The 16,434-nt window shown below is 45.6% G+C and overlaps 1 protein-coding gene across 1 annotated transcript in view; it reads right to left on the minus strand.

Annotated features, from left to right (window-relative positions):
- Positions 1-237: 237 nt before the first annotated feature.
- PARP16 (poly(ADP-ribose) polymerase family member 16) overlaps positions 238-16,434 on the minus strand; it is an 85,875-nt gene continuing 69,678 nt past the window's right edge. The window contains exon 7 of the mRNA XM_069625109.1: positions 238-2,729. Coding sequence (XP_069481210.1) covers positions 2,585-2,729 — 145 coding nt within the window. The 3' untranslated portion in view covers positions 238-2,584. The remainder of the gene's footprint in view (positions 2,730-16,434) is intronic.

Below are 16,434 nucleotides of genomic sequence, written 5' to 3' on the forward strand. Positions count from 1 at the left end.
GTTTTGTAAGATTTAACATTTATCTTTTTTTCTATTAAATGTGGTACATTACATGATATCTGCAATATCGATACAACAGGTAATGTCAAATCACTTGGGAACCTAAACCATATATTGCACTTTAAAGCACCAGTACGACTAAAATCTTATTTCACAAACAATGTTGTCAATGGTGGGATCCCACCAAAACCTTGATGCGCTTTGGTTTTCTAGAATTGTATTACACCAGAGACCGGAAACCAGGAATGAAAATTTATTAAAATATCTCTACAATTAGCAAATCCCATTGATCCTGATACAATGCCGATGTCGTGCAGTTGGGTCATTACATTTAGCGAGTAATGCCAATAATAGCCTATAGTGTATCAGACATGCGAGGAATGACTAAAGTGAGGACATGTTAAATACATATGTGCAAAGTTTTAAAAGCGAACACGCATTATACTTAAAAAAAAATGCCTCTAAAATGCAGAAGCCCGATTCTGAATAACGAAGAGTGCAAACAATTGAAGAGCAAGAGATAATTAAACAGGCATTTCACAGTCCAGGTTGTACTACTGCTTTAACTAAAGATAAATAGCTTGTAGTGTGAGGGTTAGCAGTCTCATATTTGACATAGCAAACTGGAACATGAACAATGGGAAGTTTGTCCCAAGAGATCCTGAACCCCTTAATTCTGCTTGCTAAAAAGATGCTTGCTTCCTTCGGTCATCCCTGGGTCAAATGTGAACTCCGGTATTTAAAATCTGAGTGCTGCATTTGTTCTTGAGCACTTACACATTGAGACTCATCTATAACATAGTAACAACCTCCAGGTGAAAACCAAAATGATTAAATTCACATGGGAAGCTTGGAATCCAGAAACAGGGCTGAAGACGTGACCTGCTCTTCTTTCCATACGCCAACACCACGGGCCACCGCGCTATTCCTGTACGTGGGTCTTTCAGCATCAGGAACATTTGTTGAACATCTCAATGGTAGGATGCATGATCACATGAATTACAAGCTTATAAAGAATCTTACAAACAGAAGCATCTACAGAGAATTTCCAACTATACACAAGGTGCTTCGCTTTACATTTCAAAGAAAATTGATAACCTCATAGAAAGTTAAAGCAGTTAAGGCACGGTTTGGTTTCAGGCGTTGAGTGCTGAAGTCCCAGTTCTCAACGGACGCTGTGCGACCCAAAGAAAACTACGAGTTTCTCCGCTAGAAGCACTTGTGGGATTCTACAGGTATCCAATAAGTGCATTACAGACACAATCATTTAAAGCATTTGTGCACACTAATTTCACCGAGGTGGTCTGAAGCTGAAACAAGTGAATACCAGCTCGGCCCAAAGCCTTAGCAGACCATGCCAATGTCCACCATTTTACAGGAAGACGGAGACTGGTACCCAGCAAAAAGACCAACGCCACCGCTAATAAGAATACATGAAAACATAATTAACAACAGTTGCACTGATTTCTTTTAATTGCATGTGCCAGATTATAGGCTGCAGCCATAATATCAGGATGCAGAGTCAAAGGTACTGTCAAACCTCAACTACTTGGTCTTGGCACCAAGCTGCATAATGTTCTGAAGGCAACAGCAGGGTTCCTGAGCACAGCCTTCGGAACAAGGCCGAGACTGTTATGGCACAATGTGTCACTGGTAACGTAGCCGCCACGCTACCCAAAGCTTTTTGTAGGCAGGGACCATGTTATCAACAGAGAAACCAGGTCTAATCACGGTCATTATGGCCCAATGCTAATTACAATTGTCAAACCCCACGAATGTCAGCTCTTTTTGAAAATGTTGATTTTCAGCAGATGGCTTCCCAGATCACAAAGACTTTCAGACTCTAATGAGAGCCAATTAGCCAGCCCGTCTTCCCAAACGGCGTGAAACGGCTCTTTTACCAGAAAGTGGCTGAAAGCCGGACTACCTTGTTTTAGGTTTTGGGATGGCTTATCATTTCCATTTAGCTTCAAGCATCGTTAAAACTCAGTAAGGCATATTAGGCTTTTTACAACACTAAATCAAACACAACCCAAGGGAACATGCCATTCCCCCCTCCAGCCATCGCTACATAATGCGGTGTGGGGGAAAACTGATCACAAAATGAGTGTGCTTTACACATGATACTTGCTTCTTAAAGGGCGCTCCTTTCCCACGTCTGTCTCCATGCCGTGAAAGCTATGGAAGGGACCAGTAGAAGAGAGGCGGCTTGTGCATAGGCAACAATCATCGTCAAAACCAAGGAGGCACGAGGGAGCAATGATTTCTGAGCCAAAAAGGTACAGCGAGAAAGGAGGATAGATCAACCAAGCATATCACCCGGCTACCTTTAACTTAAAAGAAGTACCTGCTCTACGAAGGCAGAAAGTAAATAGAGCAGCAATTAAAGCATTTGCCTGGCTTACTCCAAACCTTCCCTGCTCATTGTCATGCCCGTTAATTAATCAGACAACCATTTGAGTGTTCGAGAGAGAAAGGTTTCAGGGAGTCGAGTCATTCCTCCATGTGCTGGTAGTGTCCTCTGTACCAACGCTGCATTAAGGTAGGATGTGAGTGTTCTGGTGTCCCGCCGATCCCAGTAAAGTCAACTTGTCCAATCAAACAGTCTGTTCCAGTAGGCAAGGAATGATGGAGAGTTGCTGATCCCAATCAGAGCCAGCAGCAGAACATACATGGCCATCATCAAGGCAAACCTATGTTTGGAGAACCAGGAAGGAGGACTGCAGGTCCTAACAAAGGCAAAAGGGACAGACGTCAGGCTCAAGTTTAATTCACACAGGCTGCCCCTCACATTGTTCTTGATAAAAGACATTAAAACACAGACATATAAAGAAGCGCACATACAAAAAAGAAGAGTAGTATTCATGGTCGGTATCTTTAGGCATGCAAAACAGGTTTAGTCTTTTAAAATAGGTCTGCTTGAAAAATAGACTTCCTTTACTCTCAGCATCAACAATACATTACTTATAGGACCTCTACAGATCTGTTTAACATCATGGGGCGAGTGATGTATTCCATGTTGGAGGACTATTTGTCTCGTAACCCTCTATATTGACTGCTCACACAGCCGGTTTATTTAATTATTTACGTTACCACAGCTATCTGCGCACGTACCATAATGTGGTGAACAACACTAGACTCCAGTAGGACAGATCTTTTCAGATGCCTTATTGAGACTGGTCGACCGCGACACAATTGTGCGATTGAACTCCTATGCTTGTGGTCCGTTCCGAATTTAGGTGAGCTCTAATGTTTGGTTTTGCGTTTACCTTTTTTTATTGTCACATTAGGAAGGACTGCCGTATGGCGTGCACCCTTGGTTTTTTGGAGTGGATATCAGCTACTGATGATCCCTCCTGTATTACAACATGTTCCTGTCTCTCCTTTTTGTTTTTTGCAGTTCTACTTGACTGAGAACTTGCCCTACAGGTCCATACACATTTCCCAGGATGTACATTCGGGAACAAGTGGCCAGTTTCAAGGTTGAGATATTGGTAAATTTGATAATTTAATTATTTAACCATGTTTTCTCCCATTATTTAGTAAGGAGGTGTTTTTCCAGACAGTGTTCTATGGGGGCAGGGAGGGGGTTATCCTGTTCGTCAATCACAGATCATTATGTTTTAATCATTATGCCCTCTGTTTTCTTGATTTGATTTAGTTTTGCAGGTCAATACACAATGTATCCTCGGTGTTGTTTCGATTATGTATTTACTGTTTATTATTTGTTTTTCCCTCTTTTTTGTTTGGTTCTTTTAGGTAAAATTATGGATTCAGTTTGCATAATTCTGTATTCCTGTATGTATTATTGCCTTATTGCTACATTAAAACCTTCAAGTGGCAAATATTCCAAAGGGAGTGCGCCGTCCTGAAGAAGATGGGCATCAACCGTGAAACAGCTTAGATGCTCCGCACCATCGAAACTACTTCCTGTGTATATGCCACACCTAGTGTATTTAGTAGGTCATGACAGTAAAGTAGTCGACGTATGGCACCCCTTTTTCTAATTAGGAACTATTGCCTTGTCCATATATTTTTGTGGTTTTCTCTACATTGTTAAATGTGGCCATAGCCTCTGACCACCAGCCGGGTGACCCTCTTCAGCCGATTTGAGGTTCAGACAGCTTGGCAACATGAAGTTAATACTGACTGAATTTTCAGTCTGGTTTTATATTGGCACTTTGTTTCACTAAGCACTTTATTCTACAACAATATGCTGCTATTTAGAGATGAGCTCGTAACAAAATTTAAAATGTATGTTTTAAACAAATGAAATTTAAATAAAATATTCATGTTTTTCAATTATTGTTTGGTTTATATGGCCTGATCTGTGATTCCGAATTTCGGGGGCCCCCTCTCTGCCCAACCCATTGCCGGTCACCACTTTAACTTGAATTTTGTTTCTGCTGACACACTCTCTGTTCACTACTCTACAGATCAGATAACACAAAATAACTGTTTGTGGCACGCGCTGCTGATGCCTCTGGCCTGAACCCCACAACAAAGCAGCGCAGACAGCAGAAAGAGTCAGGAACCTGCCAATCGCATACTCACTTTGCTTGGAGAATTAGTCTGATTTTGGAAAGTAAAGCAGACGGTAGGCTGCTTACCTGGAATGCTTAAGAGCATCAACTGCCTGAAGCCGAACACCTAAAAACATGCACATCCCAACAGGGCTGCATCCTGTGGAATGAGAAGGTACGGCAGAACACAACGGGCACATGCACGTCACATACTTTTCATCAACCGCAATCTCTCTCACAAGTTCCAAGGGAGAGGAGTAGCCAGCCCGTTCTTGCCTTCCCCTTCAAATGCTATACAGAGTTACAGCCGTAAACACCTAAATTCCATCTGGCTGAACAACAGACTTTATCTCCAATTCATGCTAATGCAGCCCTAACAATGACCCAGAAAACAGCAGCATAGGTATTTCTAGACCTTAACCTCATGCCACCCGCATAAGCCACCCTCCACTGGCTGCCTCTTGTGGAACCCAGCTTCCATTGCCTATACAGGGCTGCATAGAGAAGTGTGGATATTGTGACTTTCAAGTTTAGACTTCAAATTGTAAGTGCCAGCAATGGCACAGCGATCCACATGCAGTACTCAACAGACAACCAAAGAACACCCCTATCCCAACTGAAGAACCGAGGAGTTCATGGCTTGCATGCACCAAGATGATCTCTTGCCTCACTGAAAGATCACAAACCTCCTTTCTCCTCACAAGCCAGATGCACCACTTGAAGAATCCGGTGAGGCTCAACACTCAACCTCCCCCCACCTCTTTAAACCCTTCAAGAGTCCTTCAATTGATCCAATCCTTTGGCCTAACGTACAACGAGGCAGACATCACCCTGATCATCCAGGGACTAATGGGCTGTCAAAGCATGCAAGGATCAGGCATGGAATGTGTTTACTAACATGTGTTCATTATGGTTTGAGAACAGAGATTAAGAATGTCCGCAAAGTGACTAAAACGTGGTCAGAATGGACATGCATTAAAGTATGCACATGGGCCTCTGGGGAACGCTCACAGTAAACGTTATTTTGAGTTCTCTTTAAGGCCAGGTCCTAGGCCTTCCGGGTACCTAAACATAACCAAATGTGAGAGTAAGAGCTCAATGTCCCAATCAAAATAAAGAATTGCCAAGTGTCTCTACAATCTTGCTGTTTGGTACTTAAGTAATACCTATGTTGTTCGAAAGCTTCCAGGGTGATCTTTTGTGCCCATGTGTATTCGAACCATGATTCTTATGCAACAAACCAAGCTAGAGGAAAAGGAGTGCTTGAACTACTCAAAGTGGTTTTCCGCTCTTGGAGTGAGGATTAAGGAGGGCGAGTTGCTGGAAAATGAGGCCCAGCTGAAGAGATATTCTGCTTCGTTAGTTGACTGTGTAGGCAAACTCTTAGCGTGAAACATTGCAGGTCTGTCTTGGGAAGTGGAATTTGTAGATTGGTTTAACGACTATCTTGCTGCAAGAAACCTCAGCATCGAAGCCATTCCACCATCCATTCAAGATTTGTTACGTTTATTGTCCTGGTTGCGAGGACAGCCAGGCATAGTCACCTCATAGGAGGGCTGACCATTTATGCTTCTACAAAGCAGGGGCCGAAGGGTTCTCAAACTCTATAATTAATAATAACATGCATGTTCTCTCATGCACATCTTGAAATTGTCATTAACTGTGCTAATTACAATTCTACAAAAATAAAAAGTGAAAGATTGTATTGAACTACTTGAAAAATTTAAAACTAAATGTCATTCTACATTCACAAGAGGTCTGGGAGCCCCTCTACTGAGAACCACACTACCAAATAACCTGTTCTATGGGAAGATGCCTACTCGGGAGAGTCTACAACCACATTTTAGCTCACTGTACCTTTCACAACGGAGAAATACTCGTTTGCGTATCAGTCTGGTACAACCCACAACCACAGTTCAGCAGTGAAATGCTAGGCAGTTCTCCTCTGAACAAGAGTACCAGCAGCAATCCAAGACATGTTTCGGCCTTGTTGGACCTCATCAGGGAGGTTAGGCAGTGGGACAATACTGATGATGCAAATGGGTATTTCTCCTCTGTGAAGAGTGCAGTGAAATAAAACATGGTTTTAGACCCTCCTTTGTGGAAGGAATGCCATAGAACAGGGTGTTGGACCCATATTCGTTCTCAGTAGAGCAGCTCCCACACTATTTGTAAAACTCGGGGTTTCACCCCAAGTAAACCAGGGTAATTCAGACGTGGACCCCGTGTTCACTGTGCTTTAGAGAGGCACAGCTTCACCTCACTGAGGAGTGCCAACAATGCCGAAACATGTGTCTGGGGCTCATTTACTTCAACATCTCATTAGGAAATCCCATTGTGTTGTTATTACTCATGAGATTCAATACACTTCCATTGGCTGCTGCTATGGCAAAGTGGTGTGGCAACATAAGTACTGCCAAATCGCTGCTATGTCGATGCGCGGAGCAGGCCACTCCGGCGCACTTTCTCCTATTATGTCCAATTTATGCTACTTTGCAAAATAGCTGCTTCCAGTTTTACAGACCTTAAGTCAGGCATTATAAGCAGCTGTACATGGTTTATCAAGTTCCAATGACCCATATATTAGTTCTAGTCTAGCTTCTTATGGGTTAGCAGCTTGAAAGACTGGAACTGGACTGCTTTCCGGTTCTTAGGGCTGGTGTAGGAATATTGAACTGATTTATGGTCCATTTTGTTTTTATCGTTTATTTTGATGCATTACTAGATTACTGATTTTGCACATGGGCTCTTTTATATTGCTATGTTTCATATTGCATGTAGTACTGTTAGTTTGTTATCTTGTCTCTTTGATGAAAATGTTCATATTCAAATAAAGACAGACCAGAACTTCTTGTGCAACTAGGGGATGGCGGGTAGGCCCTCCTCTCAGAGCATTATGGCTGCTTCTGTAATTGGCTTTAAGCTAAGGGAGGAGCCACAGGTAGACAGGGGACCTCCCTAAGGTCGATCCAGGGTCCTCTCTAAGCCTCCTATTACCTCCCTGTGCCGGGTTTGGTTTATTTTCTTATATAGTTCCCCTAACCCAGGGGTAACTCGGTGCTTGAACTTGGGTACAAATGGATAGATATCGCACACAGCGCATTACAAGATAGTATACAGGTAACAGAAGCAAAATATACACAAATGTACAAAAGGTGGATGCAAATCACAGCGCATTACAAAAAAATAATATAGAAGACAAAGAAAAATAATACAAGTTACAGAGGCAAAATATGCACAGCAATATACATACCAAAAATCAGATTTACAGAAGCGCAAAGGGTATACAGTCTTGGGCGCCTATGGTAATACACCGAGTAGAGCCTAGAGTAGGCTTGAGAGAGAGGAGTTAGATGGCCGATTAGGCAAAGAGCCAGGCTTTAGTTTTCGCTCTGAAGGACCAGAACGAGGGTTCCCCTCTTAGGTCAGGAGGCAAGGAGTTCCAGCATGTGGCTGCTAATACTGGGAAGCTAGATCCTCCAGCAGTTCTTAGGTTGTATTTAGGGATGATGAGCTGGTTGAGGTAGTTAGACCTAGTGGGTCTGTTCGAATGGTGCCTGAAGAGTTTGTCAATCAGGTATTTTGGGGCAGTGTTAGAAAGGCACTTGCTAATGAGGACTAGTGATCGTAGGGTGATTCTCTCAAGCACCAGAAGCCAGTGTGCTTCCTTTCCAAGGGCCTAGATGTGCCTATAACGAGGGATATTCAAGGCTGGTCTTAAGGCGCTGTTCTGGAGAAATTACAGTTTACGTTTCTGATGGAGGATCCAAGGAATAAGGTGTTACAGTACTCCAACTTTGAGAGGATTAGGGCTTTGGCAAGTGTGGTATGGCTGTTAGTGGATAGGAATGGTTTACAGGCATTAATGAGCTTGTTAGTGTAGGCAGTGGAGTACACTTGCTGAGTAACGGCTTGGGAACTGATGATCAAGAGTTCAGTCTTATCATTTAGACACACACTGTGGGTTGCCATCCATGCTTGGATCTCACGATAGATGTTGATCAGCTGGGTGTCTTTGGTATAGCAGCCAGTGAGTGTGATGAGGATCTGGGTGTCATCCGCATAATTAGTGTAGGCGACACCCAGATTGTCAAGACGGTCAGAGAAGCTTCGTAAAAATATTATAAAGTGTGGGGGAAAGGCAAGAACCCTGTGGTACTCCACAATGGCTGGGGATAGGTGGTGCCAATGCTGAAGGTGCAAAGACTCTGGTGGTTCTATTGTCAAGGAAGGATTGGATCCAACTGCCAGCATCCAGGGAGAAGGCTGCTGCTGCGGAGGTGAGATGTTTAGTTAGGATTTTATGGTCAACCAAATCGAAAGCTGCTGAGAGGTCTAACAGAAGGATAGGTTTGCCTTTGTCTTTCGCTTCATCCATCTTTATTTTCAGATCTAGGAGAGCCGGCTCAGTACCGTGTTTGTGTCTAAAGCCGGACGCCTAATAAGCTTGTCGTCTTGCAGGTGTTTTTGGATTTGCATATAGGCGGCGCAATCTAGAATTTTTAAGAGAAAGGGAACCGTGGTGATGGGCCTAAAATTGGTGGGGAGGTTTATTTTTTTTTTTTTTTTTTTTTTTTTTTTTTTTTTTTTAGAAGCGGCATGACCCATGCTTCTTTGAGGTTGTCCGGGATTATGCAGTTTTTAAAGGATGAGTTTATTAGGGTAGTTATGAATGGGGCGAGTTTTTTTAGCTCCTTCCTTAATGGCAGAAGCAGAGCAAGGATCTCCCTGGCAAATGGATGGTTTTATCCCACAAATTATATTTTCCACTTCGCCGGTGGTGACCGGAGAAAAGTGAAAGGGTACATAAGCTGGATGCTGGATGGTGTTGGGCTCTGTGTTAGTGGATCTCATAGGTAGGTTATTTCTTTTAGTTTCAATGTTGTTTTGCAGAACTGTTCTTCAGTCTTCCAACCCAATAATCTCATCGACATAGCCACAAGCTCATACCTGGCATCTCTTGTTCCTTCCTTCCTTCCGTCAATCCTTATCCTCATGATTCGCATGCATCATCAATGCTTCGCCTCAGGCTTGTTCCTCAGCCATCCAGGGCTCCCCTTAGATCTTCTCTAAGTCTCCCACTCTCACCTGTATCTTCATTTCCTCTTTCTCCTGGTGATCCACCACTTCACCTGTCCAAAATAGTCCCCCTTCATTTTTGTCATCCATTAATTGTTCTTCCCTTTCTTTATAAGACTTCTCCTTCGGCACTTCTATATTGAAAAACTGGTTTCTCTGTGGTTCCTCTGCCCACCGCCTCGTGACATGTACCCAGTGCTAGCATCACTTTCAGCTTCTGAGTGTCTCCTCCGACCCCTGGGGGGAATCGTTCTGGCCACAACGTTGTAAGTCTCTCTTTCTCACTCTCTCCCATCTCCTTCTCAACAGCCTTCTGGGCCCCTCTCTTTCTCAACAGCCTCCTGATTCTCTATCTCACACCAGCCATCAGGGTCTCCCCACTCTCTCACACCCACAACAGAACCCTGGGGGGTCTCTTCTCTGTCGCCTCCTAAGTCTGGGTCTCTCTCCAGTCCAATGCATCTCTTTCTAGCCAGCCTCTTGGGTGTCCCTCTCCCCTCAGCCTACTCCATCACTCCCCTCCCACTTCCTCGCCCAGCCTCCTGGATATCCCTCTTGTTCTCCCCATCGTCTCTCATCTGAGCCTCCTAGGTATCTCGGCAGCCTCCTCGGTCAGACTCTACCCCTCTGGCAGATTCCTGGGTATGTTCCTGAACCTCTAGCTCTCTCATGTAAGTCTCCTCCACGTTTCTCACACTCTCTGTGCCCATCCTCCGGTCTCTCCAGCTCCCTCTGCATGGCCCATTGGGTCTCTCTCAGACTCCCGAGTCTCCATTTCTCTCCCACCATGTTCCTGGGTCTCTCTCAACAGCTTCTCTGGTCTCTTTTTCTCTCCATGTCTTCTGGGGCAACTCTCTCCCAGTCACTGTCCTGTCTCACTCCCTCTCACACCATGGTTATGGGTCTGTGTCTCTCTGGCAAGACTCCTGGGTCTGTCTGGCAGAGTCTCTCTCAGTTGCCGGGCGTTTTTCTCCCTCTCGTCCTCCTCCCACTTTCCCAGTCTCTAGTCGTCTCTTGACAAATTCCTGGTCTGTCTCAAGTTTCATGGATATATCTCTCACCCCCCACCCCATCTCCTCCTGAGTCCGTCTCCCTCCCTCTCGCCAGACACCTGGGTCCATCTCTCTCCTCCCTCCCTCTCGCCAGACTCATGTGTCCATCTCTCTCCCTCCCATCGCCAGACTCCTGGGTCCATCTCTCTCCCTCCCTCCCTCTCGCCAGACTCCTGGGTCCATCTCTCTCCCTCCCTCTCGCCAGACTCCTGGGTCCCTCGAACCCGCTCACCAGCCTCCTGGGTACCTCCCTCCCGCTCACCAGCCTCCTGGGTCACTTGACACCCTCCTGTACCTCTCCCTCACTCACTCACTCACTCACTCTCCCAAATGGGGTGGATGGGGAAGAGGGCAGTGGAAGCGCTTGCTTTGTCAGATTAGTTAAGTTTAAGCGAAGCCCTGAAGAAACCCACAGTTGGGCGGACCTTGATGTGCAGCGGGTTCCAATGAAGCAGGCTAGGGAGAAGGAACAGAGGGCGAGAGAAGGCATTGGGGCATGGGACAGTACAGCTTAGTGTACAGGAAATAAGACCGAGTAGACGGATATAGTTAAAAGAGGCACTGAGTAACAAGACTATCTATAACTTTATAGACTACGAGAAAGAACTTCAAAGGGATCGTTTGTGCACGGAGAGACAAGAGGCATGTGTCAGTAGTTGGCAGAGGATCTGGATAGGTTGTAGAGAGTGCAAGTAGAGAAGTAAAGGACATGGTCTAGAGGGAGGTGGAGTAGAGAGGAATGCTGAGGAGAAGCCAAGTTCACTGGGCACAAGGGTGGACATTAGAGTTTGCGTAGAGTGGCAAGTAAGAATGGATGAAATTTAAAAAATTTTAGATCAACAGCAAGAAACAAGGCTGGAGTGGAGGGAGATAAACGCTCCAGGTGATCCAGACACTTTGAGGAGAACATCGGTCAATAGAAGTGCAAGATGGGTTGGCGAGGAGAACTAAAAGGTGCTACTTTTGTAGGTGAGAAGTAGAAGCAGTAGTGGGGGTATGTGGCGAACAGAACGAGGGTGGGGAAGGAGGAAGAGGAAGGCTGTTTGTATTACAGATTTTAGAGGAAAGTAGTGAGCAAAGGTATTAGCAGAAAGGGATGAGGCAATGGCTTGGGTGGTCTGAGCAAAGCTTTGAGGGTAGATAAAAGTGTGGAGTGGTAATTACAAAGGGAGGTGATTAGGTGTGGAAAGTAGAAGTATTTAGCAGAGTCCAGTGCAGAGGTTAGTACAGCAAGATCATTTGTGTTGGCTAGAAGCAGGGTGGTGGTCTGTGATTGGCAACAGAGTGGTAGGTCATGACACAAGTATACTTTGAGGGTCTGGATCACAGAGGAGATCCAGGGCTGAGGAAGGGAAGGTGTAAATGTGCATGCAAGATAGTGTTGGTGAGAGGGTGATCAGTGAACGTCTGAAAAAGCATGGTCAATTGCAGAGGCATGCAAGAGGGAGGAAGGCAGGACAGAGATCCTCACATTATCACGGTAAGAGGCAAGAGAGTCCTGATTGCATTTCCCCTTGGTCACTGAAGAGGAGCGAGGAGGAGTGTAGGGTGGATGGACGGAGCTGTTTAAGTGAAACCATTGCATGATCGGTAGGAGAGAAGCCAATTGAGCGATCAGAGGAGAAGTGGAATGAAAGTCATGGTTAAGAGAGTTATTGCCAGAGTGTGTAGGCCGGTTGTGAGGGGGGAGGGGAGTGGGGGGTATAGAGTGGTCAGACAGGAGGTAGATACGTTCAAGGAAGGTGGCTGCAGATGGCTTGAGAAGGTTGAAGTCCCCAGGATGATCAGGGGAATGTCAGTGGGAAGTGACTGAAGGGAAAGGTTCAGGTGAGGGAAGAAGGGTTTGAGAAGACCAAGGTTTGAGAGCCAAAACTCCAGCAAAAGGATAGTGGAAACTCAAAAGAGCAGTACGTGATGCCAGGGGAGGTTGAGTGGGGGGCAGAGGTAAAGGCCTTATTGATAAGGAACCCCCACTCCACCAGCCTTACTGACAGGTGTAGGAGAATGGAAGACGGTAGCTGTGTCAGCGTGGAGAGACACTCGTGTAGAAGAGTCTTTATGGGCTATCTAGGTTTCTGTGATAGCAAGGCGTGAACATTGAGGTTGTAAGAGTCTAAGAAGTCAGTGATGTAGCAGACATGTTATAGAGGTTTGTGCATACCACAGGCCAACTGAGACAGTAATAGGAGGAGGAGGAGGAGGAGGGTAGAGTGGCAGGTGTGATAGGTAACGGGGGGGGGGGGGTGAGAACCTACAAATTGTGGCTGAAGGCTGCGAGAGAGCAAGTACAGGGAGGAACAGAGCAAAGTCCGGGTGCATTATAGAGGGTAGAAGAAATAGGCAAATGAAGACTGTAAAAGAGGTTTGCCGACTGAGAGGGTAGGTGAGTCAATAGGAAGGAAAATGTTGTTTGGGAAGGAGTGTGTTTAAGTTCAAAGTTGGGCTAGAATTTGACTATAGCTAACCACAATGAGATGCTAGAAACAGTGATGTTCCTAGGCCCTTTGAGGTAACGGCAGCTTTGTAGAGAATGGAGAATCACTAGGTCAGAGGATCCTGTGACAGGGTCATGGATATGACCTGTCAGAGGGGACTGAAGACCCCTCTCAAGAATGAGTAGGCAGCTTACTAGCATCATGTCAGAGACAAGTTTAACCTAGGGGTGGTATGAATGAGCTCAAGGTGACCCCCCCTGTCTCTAGCTCCCCAGAATGTGTGGTGACATGGATATCTGTTGGTACATCCTTTTCTGACCTGCTCCCTTCTAGCCTCAGTCCTTGCAGGCATTTCTTTTTTATTTTTCAGATAATGTCCTGCAGGCCTGGTGAATCGAAAGATCTAGCATCACAATGCAAGCAACTACAGCTACCAGCATGTACTACACTACTTGGGTTCTAGGGATGGCAAGGGAATACCGAGATGCAGCACTGTGCAAAGAGAATATGGACTACAAGTACCAGAATGCACCTTTGCCCAACAGACACAGGACAGGAAGAAATAACTGGTTGCCCCAACGAAAATAGACTATACTCCCCATTGAGGAGCCAAATGGAAGACCCAACACCTAATCCACAAACCCCACATTTGCTAATTGTGTGCAGTGGCGCAGGAGCAGTGAAGTAGTGGGCAGGGGAGTAAATCAGAAAGATTGAGAGGGGGGGCAGGGGAGTAAATCAGAAAGATTGAATCGGAAGCATCTGACTCGTGTACCCAATAAGAGCTGAGAGAACCATCTAGACAGGAAGAAGGACATACAAAGCAATCAGTGTCAGTTGAAAGGGCAAGGTGTTTTAGTGAGGCCTTTTGGGGGGAGGAGAGCTTTGGTTTGTGAGCGAGTGAAGATAAGGTGTTGGGTTTGAGAGAGTGGTACAATTTTTGATGGATGAGAGAGCGCAGTGAGACAGGACGATGGATGAGAGTGGAGGAAGGAGTAGTGATGGGAGGGGGAAGATATAGAGGAAAGCAGGTCATTTCAGGATGGAGGTGGAGAGTACACAGGAGGATGTTTGAACAATAGGAGCAGGAGATGGAGAGTATAGAGGCAGGTTGAGAGAGAGAGAAAGATAGAATAATGAGGGTAGAGTAGAGAGCAGTGTAGCAAGAGGAGAGTGAGGTTAAAGACTGAAAGACTCATCCGAAGAAATGGCATGCGAGGGCAGTCAGACTAACCTGCTTATATCACATAGGAAGTCCTTGAGGGGTTGGAGAGATGCCTTTAAGGCTCCCCTAGGTTAGACAGCATGGGTAACCCGACTATAGTGAACCGGTTTGTGTGAACACCTTTGAGAGAAGGGATCCTGAGCTGTTGCAGTGGGAGCCCCTTCAAGCATGAACCCTACCATGGTTCGGGTTGACGAGCCGATAAAGACCATGCCCGCCTCCCACCAGGCATGAATGCCATAGGTGAGCCAGTCAAATGGCTAGAGCAATTGACTCTTGGCAAGTAGGAAATGGTGTGCTCTGTGTATGTATAGAATTGCAGTGGCAAGTGACTTTTATATAGCTGGCTAGTACCTTGCAACTTACATTTTTGACCCCCGCCTCCTAGTGTAGGCAGGTGGGAAGAGCATTAGAAATACCCTTGAGATTATGGCCCAGAATCTTCACTATACCTCTAAGCTGATGGAGCTGCTAAACATTCTGAGAGCAGATGACTTGTACGCCATCACTCATGCTTGGAGGCTTCTTTATTTATGGGCTAAAGAAGCTCAACACTCTGTCTCACAAACACCCAAACACTGGCATTTCCCTGCACTTGAATAATAGGTGGGATACATCCCACCCATATGAGTGCATGCAAGAGAAACCTTTAGATCGTCAAACCCAGTTGCTGGCATTACCATTAAAAATCCATGCCCATTGTCGAGAGCAGAGTCACGCATCTTCATATTTGCGTGCTCTCTGATATTCTTCTTTCATTTAGCACCTATGATCAATCCAATGGTGTCATCCCTCCTTTCCTGGCGATGACCTCTCCACAAGTAAACAGGAGATGGCAGCCACTACCTGATCCTGATCTGGGGGCGACTATATGAGAGAGGATCACATGTGGTTTGGAGGGAGAGATAACCTCTGGGGGAGTAGTATGGCACCATCAGAGAAGGCATGGTATTCCCCTTCCTCTCTTGAGGATGCCCCATCCATACCCAATCCCTTAATGGCATACTGTTACACCTCCCCTTATCCACCTGGGAAACGTACTGAAGACCTAACAAGATCTGTATGTGAGCCATCAAAATCTGACTTACCTAGCAAGACTCATGAAAACATCTTCTCAAACTCTACCTGCAAGGTATTCAGAGCTAACTTGCCTTTAAAGATTTATGAGAGCACTTAGCCAGACTTTACAAGTAAAACATCAAGAATGGACATCCATTCCCATAACTGCAAGAATACTGGGACGAGGAAGATGAGCTGAGTAATGCAGAGTGGAAAAGACCAAGAACACAAGCTGCGCTCTAGTTGTTGGGAGCGCCTACCTGTGACCGGGATAGTGAAACAGCAGGAGCAGCTGACTGAGGCGTGCCACTGGAGGGAGAAAGCGGCTTCTCTCGGTAAGGACCGAGAGACCGTGGGGGTGCCAGGAGTTCTGTGGAGCCATCTGTCTCAGAGAGGAAAACAGACCACCAGAGAGAACACACTGCTGGAACGCTCGAAGCTGACACAGGCCTCCTGGGCGTTTGCAAGTGTTGAGCGGCATGTATACCTTACCGAAGCAGAAGGGCCCAGCAGGAACCACGCAATGCCGAGAAGCGGATGAATGAAGGCGGTGAGATCGGAAGAAAATCTTAACAACCGCCTCGGCTTGCCGCGAGAGGACCGAAGTACGCCAGCAAGAACCGGTGAGTCCACCCAAGGGAAGCAGAGACATAGGGGCGTATTGGCAGACAGGCCAAAGGCGAACAATTGAAAATGAAGTAAATAAAGTACTCGAAAGAGAAGGAACCAGTGAACATTTCGTAAAAAGAGAAAACTGACGAAAAGTAAGAGACTTTCAAGTTTGTGTGAGTAATCGATACACTTTTAAGAATAGCCCTGGCAGCATTGTGTACCAGGCAATTGCAAGTGTGTTCACATAAGAAAGCCCCGATAGGGAAACACACCAGGCAAAGACAAATTGAATAGTACATAAAAATACATCACCTAAAGGGGTCCTGAGAAGGATACATCAGGACCAGCCAAAGGCTTTGTAAAACCAAAGAGAAGAGGAGTGAACATCTGGCTGGGGAGTACACCAGGCATCCTAACAAGATAAAGAGCCAAGTTTTGTCATGGATGAG

This window comes from Ambystoma mexicanum, chromosome 11 (genome assembly GCF_040938575.1).
Source record: "Ambystoma mexicanum isolate Mex_15411 chromosome 11, UKY_AmexF1_1, whole genome shotgun sequence".
In the NCBI taxonomy this organism is placed as follows: Eukaryota; Metazoa; Chordata; class Amphibia; order Caudata; family Ambystomatidae; genus Ambystoma; species Ambystoma mexicanum.